General features: G+C 34.2%; 1 protein-coding gene across 1 annotated transcript; it reads left to right on the top strand.

Annotated features, from left to right (window-relative positions):
* The first annotated feature begins 6,139 nt into the window (after window positions 1–6,139).
* On the top strand, window positions 6,140–7,882 carry LOC111622922 (piggyBac transposable element-derived protein 4-like). The gene is made up of 3 exons (XM_023365379.1): window positions 6,140–6,286; window positions 6,419–7,817; window positions 7,856–7,882. The coding sequence occupies exons 2-3, from the start codon at window positions 6,450–6,452 to the stop codon at window positions 7,880–7,882; spliced, it is 1,395 nt and encodes a 464-aa protein (XP_023221147.1). The 5' UTR covers window positions 6,140–6,286; window positions 6,419–6,449.
* The last annotated feature ends 3,355 nt before the right edge of the window (window positions 7,883–11,237 follow it).

The following is an 11,237-nucleotide window of genomic DNA, read 5'->3' as shown; positions in this document are numbered from 1 at the left end:
AACTCCGCAAGGCACGTGGTCTGCGGTTACAGATATACGATAGAAAGAACAAAGGGAAGGACAATGAAAAATCGGTAGACACGTGTGATCAGGCAAACAAAGGTTTATTTTGGTAAAAGAAAAACGCGGTACAATATATATCTCAATAAACAGTCCAACACCCGACAGTTATTGTAACAAATAACGAAATAGCCTGACGTTCCCCTTTCCGTTAACCTTCCTCACGCGAGGCCCCGTTCTTTTTCGACAATTAAATATAGATCCGAAAATAAAAATATTGTGGACGGAGTACCTAAGGGACTTGCAAGGGTTCTGTCGTAGCGGTCCGATTGTGGGCTTCGATGGGGAATCTTCTTCTTTTCGAGTCGCAACTTCCTTTCTTCTACCAACGGTCCACTCTCTTCTCGGTCGCTCTTCTTTCCTTTTTCGTCTGCGGTTCTCTCCCTTTCTTTCTCGAAAAAGTCCAAGAGTCCTTTTCTTACTCCTTACACCCGCTTTTATAACTCCCTCCAACTCCGTCACACTGTCACGGACCAATCAGACGCCGGAAACTTAGCCATCGGCTAACAGGAGGCACCGAGGAAGGAAACGGAAGGGAAACGGTACAAATTATACGCGCGACGCGACAAAAACGGAAAACAAAAAAAAAAAAAAAAAAAAAAAAAAAATACTACGTGTTCAGTCCTAGGGTCAGAGTCCACTTCCTACAACGACTGTGGGTGGTACTCTCACCACCTGATTTCGGTTTGTCTGTTTGTAGAGAGTCGCCATTTTGATTTTATTTTGACTCGGTTCTCGGTCCCCGAGTACCTACGAGTCTGTATTTTTATGCGCGCATGATTTTGGCACCTAATACTCTGTGCCAAATTACAACTCTTGACATGCACTCTAAGCTCTAAGCTTGACATGCACTCACAGCAGGCAGTACGATTTTATAAACAAGACATAGTCTTGTCAATAAATTAATCGAAATTCAGCATTCATGTCTGGGACTATATATATGCCTTCTTTTAACGAAAATTGAATCTAAAGACCTGACAAGTCTTTACAATTTATTTAGGTGATAATTCGAAGATAGGAACTCCCTCTCCTTGGTAATCGCCGAGGTCCGGGGGACCGGGCATGGCACATGAAGAAGAAGAAATTACAGTATAAATTTGCATTAAAAAAGCTAAAATATTTATACAATTATTTCTACAGTCATTTTTTAATACACATAACCAAAATATGCTATAATACAATTTATAAAATAGGAAAAACAAAAAATAATACTTCCAATTTGGTTTATATAAAAATATTAACAGTTTAAAATATGTATTTCATAATTTTCGAAATAAAGTTTAATTACTTAAATTTTAAGACCAGAACAAAAACTGAAAATGTGATTGAACTATTGTTTTTACTTTCTGCCATCTGAAGATCACGATAGAAACTATTTTCTATGTACACAAATAATATATTTTTGCCAAGCAGTTCTGTCCGTGAACACTGGTAATTCGATCGTAGGTTAGTGCCTCCCCTGGACGGGTTGGCCAGGTGGAGCTTTCCTGGTTTTCTCACGCTGGTTAACCTTAAAATTCCTCCCGGAAGGCATTTCCCCCCGCTCATCGCGAGTAATTTCGTATGGTCAAGCCGACTCTTCGGAGGATAAGTGAATACGCAATAACCTCCAGATAAATAATATATTTTATATGTCAGATACGAATGAAATTTAAACTTATGAATATATTACAAAATAATAATTAGAAAGTAATATGTATATCCATTTTTTTCCTCAAACCATAATAATTGATAAATGTTGTAAAGTATTTTCGTTTATGCTTCTCAATAAACTTACACAACTTCCTCGTAAGAATTGTAACACAAACACACTGTGAGCAACACACTGGTCAGTATTCACCCACTCCACAAAAGAATCTATTTTCAATTCCTTTGTTTCCTTGTTTTTAGGCGGGAACATCTCACCCCACATTCTTAAGATGTTAATAACAAAAAAGTATTTTGACATTTTGGGTGCTGTTTTTTGGAATATAAAGCCATACAGTTGCTTGATATTTTTCGAGAGTTTGGTGAATTTTGGTTGAACTTAGGAAAAGTTATCCCGAGTTCTAAAAAAAGGAACCAGATTTACGTCCCTCATCCTTACTAGATGACACCAAGTTATCGTTATCTATTTCCTCAACTGCCTAGCTCTAATAACGGGAACTTTTGGAAGAATGCTGACTTTGTTTTCAAGGTGTGGACTTTTTGATTTTATTTTTGTACTAAAATACAGTCGATTCTGTTTAATTGGGCCACCGGTGATTTGGGGCAGCCGCTTTTTTGGACCAAATCTCAAAGAACGGAAACCAAACCAATAAACTAATACATAATTTAAACCTTTAATTGGGACAGTACAGAAAAAGGAATTTAGCAACTTTTGATATATTTTGGGGATCTCCCGAAAATATGTCAACTCTACGTACACTAATGTCGCGTAGGCCAGAGACAAAGCAATTTTGTCTTCCGCTGGAGTGGTTCGGTTTTCCCGGCGGGGGTTTGCATAGCGGGACGTATCACACCCGGATCCTACTCTTTAAGCGTAATTAACGAAAATAGATTTTAAGCATTTCATTTCTTATCAAGACAAAAACATTTGTACAAACATATTTGGTGTTTACTGTTTTATAATTATTTTCTTTAAAAATAAATATTAAATTTACGTAAAAATAAACTTATATTCAGTGGCATAGAGTGGGTATCAATCGCCCGGAGCGGAGGAAAAATTTCGCCTCCCTTATTTAGGTACAGTAGAGCGTCGTTTATCCGAAGGTCGGTTATCCGAAGGAATTCCAGTCGACAAATTTAAATTTTCGCCAGTGCTGTGGCGCTGTAATCTTTGGCTATGTCTTCGGCTACTCAAATATTTTATGTTTTTGATACTAAATTAACTTCTGAAGTATAATTTTTTATTGTTTTTATATTTTTCAATATATTTATTTTGTTTGTACAAAATAAAAAAATAATTTTTAACNGAAAATATGTCAACTCTACGTACACTAATGTCGCGTAGGCCAGAGACAAAGCAATTTTGTCTTCCGCTGGAGTGGTTCGGTTTTCCCGGCGGGGGTTTGCATAGCGGGACGTATCACACCCGGATCCTACTCTTTAAGCGTAATTAACGAAAATAGATTTTAAGCATTTCATTTCTTATCAAGACAAAAACATTTGTACAAACATATTTGGTGTTTACTGTTTTATAATTATTTTCTTTAAAAATAAATATTTATTTTTAAATTTTATTAAATTACGTATAATTAAACTTATATTAGTCTGAGACAAACCCGAATGCGAGTTACTGACCCTGCTCAGGATTGGCCCGGCTCAACTCCTTTCTCTCATCCCATCGGAAATTTTCAACTTTTATGTAATGTTTCAATATGTTTTTTAGTCGTGTCAAGTGACTCGCCGACGTCATGTTTCAGACTCAGTTCCCTCAATCAAGACTGGGCAAAATCTCAAAAGCGGCTGCAATTTATCCAACACTTTTCCCAACGAACGACTGCAATTTATCCAACACTTTTCCCGCTTAAATACAAACTGATTTCATTTTATTATTCTTTTATTTCTTACTTTTTAAGTTTAGTTCACTTTATTTATTTACTTTACTTCAGTTTAGTTTAATTGAATTTCGTTATTACACTTTTTTTTAACTGTACTTTTCATCATATTTTTTCTTTTAATTTTCTTGACAGCAGATTCCGTAGCATTTTTTTTAACCTGAAAAATAAAATTAACATACAGCTAGAGTTATTTATGAATTTATAAACAGTAACAGAACGAATCGAAATCGAGTAGAAAAAGTAATTTCTTTTAATATTTATGAATAAAATTGCAATTCGTTACAAAAATATAAATACAATCTCGGTTTCTTCAAAATAATCCAAATATGAAATCAAAAAAGACTAAAACAAACTAAATGTTTTGGTCATTAAAAGTTAAAATTTATAAATTATATTAAGGGTACCCCCTTAGTATAATTTATAAATTTTAACTTTTCTACAAAATTTTAACATTTCTACAAAATTTTATTATTAAGATACTAATAAACACGAACATAAAAACAATACAACCACTCAAAAATATTTTAAAATTCCATACGAACAAAATTTATTTGAAAGAATCAAATCTATATCACACAATTACGGTATAACCTTAGCACCATGAATTTCCTTGTTTGAATTACAAGATAAACCCACATAATAATAATAATGATATATTGGACCAAAAAAACGTAATTTACAAACTCAGTTGCAACTGCACTATTCTCAAATCTTATATAGGTGAAACTGATAGAAATCTGAAGATAATAATTGTAACTCAGCTGTTGCTATTCATTGTAACAACGGAAGTTGCCAAATCATAAAGGAAACTGTAAAAATTGTCAAAAAAACGAGTTGGTTTGAACATCTTGAGATACTTAAAAACAAAGACTGTGTGATGAATAATAATATTGGTCAAAAGCTACATGAAACTTGGTATTTATACTTGGCCAAGAGAAGCCGAGAAGGGGGTAGCGGTAGTGGTTAATTTAAATAATGTATTAAAGTACGGCAGGTTTTCGTTAACTCTGTGTATCGTTTCCAAACGGTACCCAGCAGGGTGCTCATACGTCTCACTTTCACTTCCTCTTTCACGCTTCTACATTTCCCTACCCCTGTTAACTCTCCCACTTACAATTTGTGGACTATCCCATCGTGTAAAACTCTACTGTAAATTAAAACAATCTTCTTATTGTCCCTTATCTTCACTTCATCATACTGGTTGTACTTGCGTCTTATGTTTAAGATTCGGTAAAGATCGTTTCGTACGCCATATTAGATATATATATTGTTCTAATTTTTGTATTTTTTCCTTTCTTTCGTCTATTGTTTGTCCCTTGTAGAAATTTCCTTCCCGACCCTTCCTACTTGGGTAGTGGTGACTAAATCCTTTAGAACAAGAGAGAGGAATGTGATCCTGAGGGCTGTGTGTGTGTGTGAACAACGGGTATTCTTTGCTGGGACATTACAATGATATTGAACATTTTCATTGGGTCATGTTAAAACAAGAACTTAATTGGGAAGATGTGCAAAAATCATTCCATCACATTAGTCAACATTTTCCAGATAACAATATATCCGAAAATGATCTTTTTAATGAAGTATCATTATTAAAAAAAATATACATTGATAAGGAAAAGGTTAAGTGTTGAGATCATAAAAGCAATATTATGTGTAAAATTTAAATTCAATAATCAGAATTATTAATTTTAGATAATTCTAGAATTATTAATTCTAGATAATAGAAGTAGATAATAGAAGTAGATAATTAGTATCCACCGAAGAGGCCTAATGAAAAACAGGCGAAGTACATTTGGAATGTGTCAATAATATAATAAAGTCAATGGTAATGATAAAAGTTTAATTTATTTCCTTGTCACTTATTTGCCGGGTTTGACCTGTAGAATTGCTCGAAGTCGGAAGTAGAGAGAGTATATTTTTACTTGTTTTTAACTGAAAATATTTATTTTTAGTGTTATAATTTAACAAATTCTTGTGAAAAATTTTATGACATTTTAAACGACGACAGCAATTTATTTAAAAAAAATTCACTCAAATGAGAAATATGTAAAAGAACAGAGTTTTTAAAAATTTATAATAGTATGTAGGCTATATTTATTATATTTGTAAATTTTACATATGTTTTAAAAAAATACAATACAATTTATGCGTTTTTTTATGATAAAATTTTGTTGCTCTAGAACAATTTTTTTAAACAAGACAACCCTCCTCCTCCCCCTGAATTTTGTCCCGCTTTAGCAATGTTAAATTCTGGTCACCTTATTATATATAGAAAACAGAATATTTCGTCTGTTACATAAAATGTAATTACAAGGAGTTCCGGAACATTTTCTTGCATTGACTTCCATCCATAACAATATATATGTATATTTATTTATTTATTTATTTTAAAAATGCATATGTATATAATCTTTATACAATTTTACAAAAATATTATTAAAACACTTAATTTTCAATATTATAATTTTTTAATGCAAAGGCCGTTCTTGATATTTAGCAGTTGTTTATTGTTTCCTTTGTTACTCTATTTCTTGCGCTCTAGCTCTCAAGGTTATTAGACCTTGCTTGCGCTTGTTCTACTTATACTCCACCAGGTGGCTTTTAGCGTGTATAAAACCGTTAGTCGCGACTTTAGAAATCACTTCTGCGCTTTTGCCAGGATAGTAATTTTGGTTTTATCCAAGGTAAGTCTATCTATTTTCTTTGTTAGTGGCTCTGCGTTCGCTATTCGATTAGTATCTGCAATTTATTTTTCTTAATTTTTTTATTTTTATTTGTATGCTCGATTCTAACATTTACCTTTTATTCCAAATTAGGATTTTCCATTGTCTTTTAATTTTTTCATCAATGGCCAATAATTGCAAATCGCTTAAACTGGAGGAATCCGACTGCTTAGATCAGTTGACAGATATCGTTAGTGAATCTGACTCTGATCAAAGTTATATAGCGGACATATCAGATTCTGAAAATGAAAGTGACGAAGACGAAACGAGCGCCGGAACCAGCTCTCGTCAGGTTTCTCAAAGTGCTTCTGATTCCGATGAGGAGTACCTTGAAGTTCTGCCACCAGAACAATCTATCCCTGATCCTTTCCCTTTCCTAGAACAATCTGGCCCCAAGCGCATGCCTACTTCTGATTCTCACCCTATAGAGTATTTTAACCTTTTTTTCACTATGTCTCTGCTTTCTCTTATGGTGGCGGAATCGAACAGGTATGCTAAGCAAGTCATAAATGGCATGGGGGGGAAAGTGCCCGAATATCTAAAGAATTGGAACCGTATAACTGTTAAAGAAATGAAGGGGTTTTTGGCCTGTGTCTTGAATATGGGACTTATCAAAAAATCTAGCATCGCGTCATACTGGTCCACTTCTGACTCCCAGGCCACTCCGTGGTTTAGGAAAATGTTTTCTAAGCACCGCTTTTGTCACTTGCTTCGATTCTTCCATCTCGTAGATAAAAGTAAGTTGCCTGGCACTGGGGAATTAGGTTATGATCCGTGTGCCAAATACCAACCTTTGGTGGACCATGCGAATAAGGTGTTCCGACAACACTACACGCCCCACCAAGAAATATGCGTCGACGAAACATTAGTAGGTACCAAGAACCGAACCCGCCTGCTTCAGCATATGCCCAATAAAAAACATCATCGTTGGGGAATCAAGTTTTGGATGCTGTGTGACTCCGTTTCGCACTACTGCCTGGGATTTTTCACTTCTCGAGGGGCCGAGTCCCAGGAGGAGAAGGACAGCATCTCGAAATTTGGTTTAGGGTATACTGTCGTTAGGCGGTTATTGGATCTTGGGAATTACAACCGGAAGGGCTACCATGTTTTCGTCGATAACTATTTCGTGTCGGTACCCCTTATTCGCCACCTGTATTCCCTGGAAACTTATGTCACGGGGACGGTGCGTCGGAATCGGAAGCACTTACCGCCACAGTTCAAAAAAAATTTTTCGGTCGGCCAGACCTTGTATTTCAGGTCTGGTCCGATATTAGCCTGTGGATTTCGTAAAACGAAATCAAAAAAAGATGGTGTTCTTCTTTTATCCAGCCATGCAAGGGCTCGCGAGGACCAAATTGTTAGGGGCGGGGTGGCTAAGATAAAGCCAGAAATAGTTTTATCATATAATAAATTCATGGGTGGGGTTGATACATCGGATATGATGTTATATGCATATTTGGATGAAAGGAAGTCAATCAAATATTGGAAGAAGGTAGCTTTCAACGTCATAGGCAGGATGGTGTTGAACAGTTACATTCTTTACAAAGAAAATTTTAGAGGACCAGGAAACATTATGTCTCGACATTCATATCTTGTGGCGGTAATTGAGAGCTTGGCGAGTGAATGGAGGGAAGAGCGGAGGAAAAGTGTGTCCCCCCCTGTCCTAGATCTCCGAGGACCAATAGGACTCCGCAAACTACCAGATGAAAGTCGATACCGCTGCATCGTGTGTAGCACTCCTGAAAGGAAACGTACTTCCAGAACAGTTTGCACACGCTGCGGGAAAGGATTGCACGCGGAGTGCCTCGTAAAACATCGCTGCTAGCACAAAGGTAGGTGCACAATTTGATATAATTCTATAGCAAGGTTTTATATGCATAAATTTTGTAAAATGTACAAAATAGTTTCTTTCTTACAGTTATCATCTCTTTTTCAATGGATTTGCAATCTTTTCTTAAAGCATGTGTGCTAGCAGAAAAGGTATGTGGTGCAGTTTGAAATAATTTCGTATAATTTTGTATCAAAGTAGGAATGTTGTACAAAACGATATTTTTTTTACAGATTTGGTTCTCAGAAGATATTTTTGCTCTTTCCTCTATTTATTTTATTTTTTGATACGAATGTCGGGATCGTATTATGTAATAATAATTCTATGGTGACCTTATAAATCACGATACATTGTTCTTTTAAATATAATTAAACTACAATTGTAAGATATTGTACCTTAATACAACTGATAATCTTATGTGATAAAAATTTGATATTTGATTGATGTAATGTGACAGAGTGGGTTAGCATACAGGTTTTCGAAGTAATATATAAGAAAAAAATGTTCAAAAAACTTAAAATTTATAAATTTTTATAAAATTAGAATAAAATTTCTTATATAATTTGTATTTTAATTACGTAAACAAATCCGATATTAGAAATTACTTAAACTGTCATGTAATAATTTTAAGGTGTTTCGTGTTAGTTTTACCAGTAGAAGAGAACATTTTCGATTATCTTGTCAGATAATGAATGTAAGAAGTAGAATAAACCAGAAGTATTAGTTGTAATAAAAATTTATAATCATTTCCATTTTTATAATGTTTGAAATTATGTTAATATGTTCAGTTTATTATTTTAATAAATAAGTTTTAAAACAGTAGTTTCTTGATTAATTATTGCATTTAATAAGGATTTTTTTCCAATTGCGATATTTTGCGCCAAGAATCGATGTTTCTTATATTTTATCATAAATGTATCACTAAGATTGTTGCATGTTTAAAATTTTTACTTAGAATGTACTTTGTTTTCTGAAATTTATCAAAATCCATTTATTTATTACGTCGGCTAGTCAGAGAAATCCATTGGCAATAAAAAAAAATTGTATGTTTTTTATTCTAAGCCGGTTCCAGTAACAGTCAGCAGTGTCCAATCTTTCTGACCTTACGGACCACTATCATAATTGTTCATCTATAGAATAATAATCACAAACGTTCAGTTTTATTTTATTTTATTAATACAGAATCTTGTTTCATTTCAAATAAATGTGAAGTTTGTTGCTGCTTCGTAATAAGTTTATGGATTCTTGAATGTTTTCCACGAAGGACGACGCTCTCACTCACATTATTAATTGATAACAGTCAGTGCCGGCCCGAGCAAACTCAGCACCCTAGGCAAATGACATTGACCTCGCCCCATTTAAAAAAATTCGCAACAATGCGCCCTAGGCCATCGCTTAGTTCGTCTATATCAGTGTTTCTCAACCTCTAACTAATCGTCTCCCCCTTCACTACAAAATTCCGATGTCGAGGGTCGAGGCTAACACCAAATTCGCACTGCACCGAATAGACTAGTGACTAGTATAATGTTATTTGTTTAATTATTGTACGATATAACGAATAAAATAACTAATTATTCTTAATATAATGTTTTACTATATCGCCTAGAAAATTGTTTTTCTCTCCCCAAAATATAAATTGTTACTAATCTCCCCCTCAACGTGGAAAACGCACACGTGGGGGCGATATTGCCCCCGTTGAGAAACACTGGTCTATATGAATGGGCCGGCCCTGATAACAGTCATAGCGTGTTTGGAGTTTTTTATATTCGAATCTAAAACTAATGAGTGAGATAAAGCAACCGAGCATTTTGCATTTCTTTCGTAATACTTCACGTAATTTTGAGTTGATCGATGTCCAAATTTATCCACGGACCTCTAAAATTTTCTTGCGTACCATCGGTTGGCGACCGCTGATCTCAAGGTCTTATTTAATAGACCTTGGATGATCTAGGTCACAAGTAGAGCCTTCTATAAATAGGGCTCTAGCACAGGTGTGCTTTGAGCTTTGTTTTTCATATTCTTGGTCTTATAATAATAGGAAATTATTTGACAACCAAGTCCAAATAATATAATTTAATAAGCATATTCTGTCGTTAGTACATAAAACGTTTATTCTCGATATTAAAAATTATCACGTTTTTATGTGTATACAATATTTATTGATGATGTTGTATAAATGTAAATTACAAATGTCTAAAGAATATTCTTAATTTGTGTCTAGTATACAGTATATTTAAAAATTACTTCATTTATAGAGGCGCGAATTGAATAAAGAACGAAAAGCATGGATAACCGTATCGAGCCACATCGTCTCTTTAATGTTACTTCAAAACAAACACTAAATAAATTTTAACTCTACATTTGGTTTATCTATATATATAAAAATGAATGTATGTCTGGTTGTCTGTTCGTCCTTCATGCATTACCACACCGTTTATCCAATTGTCATGAAACTTTGAGAAGTTTTTTAAAACACTCCCGCGAAGGTTTCTGACATAGTACATTTATCCTATGATAGATGGCGCGCGTTTATACTGTGTGTTCGATCGATTTCAAATTGTGAAGACCATTTTCCCCCTTCAAAAAATATCTCTATATATGCATTTGTGAACTGTTATTTACGATATTTGTAATGAGTTAGCTGGTATGAACAGTGGGAGTTGGGTTGGTTTGTGATACACAGGTTGTCTAAAAAGAAACAACTTTTGCTGTAGGAAGAAAAAAACTACAAGAAATACTTCATATCTTTGGTCATACGGATGGCAAGAATGTCGTCTACATAGCTCTTGTAGGTAACTATCATTGAAGAGAATAATACCTTTATTCTTAAGGTCTTTATTAAGGCAGGACTTTTGTCAAACATTTACATTTTATTAAATATGTGAGAAATATGATTTTAAGTAATGGGTTGTGATAACAAATAAAATAAAATATTTATAAATTAAATTTTATTCAAATTGACAATAGAATAATTCTTACAAACTACAACAACACAACCCACGATGTCAGCCAAGGAGCGTAAGTATAAAAACTACGATGGTATAAACACACACACACACACACACACACAAAATATACTCAAGA

Source organism: Centruroides sculpturatus, unplaced genomic scaffold (genome assembly GCF_000671375.1).
Source record: "Centruroides sculpturatus isolate CEXI.00-Female unplaced genomic scaffold, Cexi_2.0 scaffold282, whole genome shotgun sequence".
Lineage (NCBI taxonomy): Eukaryota > Metazoa > Arthropoda > Arachnida > Scorpiones > Buthidae > Centruroides > Centruroides sculpturatus.
This window is presented reverse-complemented; position numbering and strand designations above follow the sequence as displayed.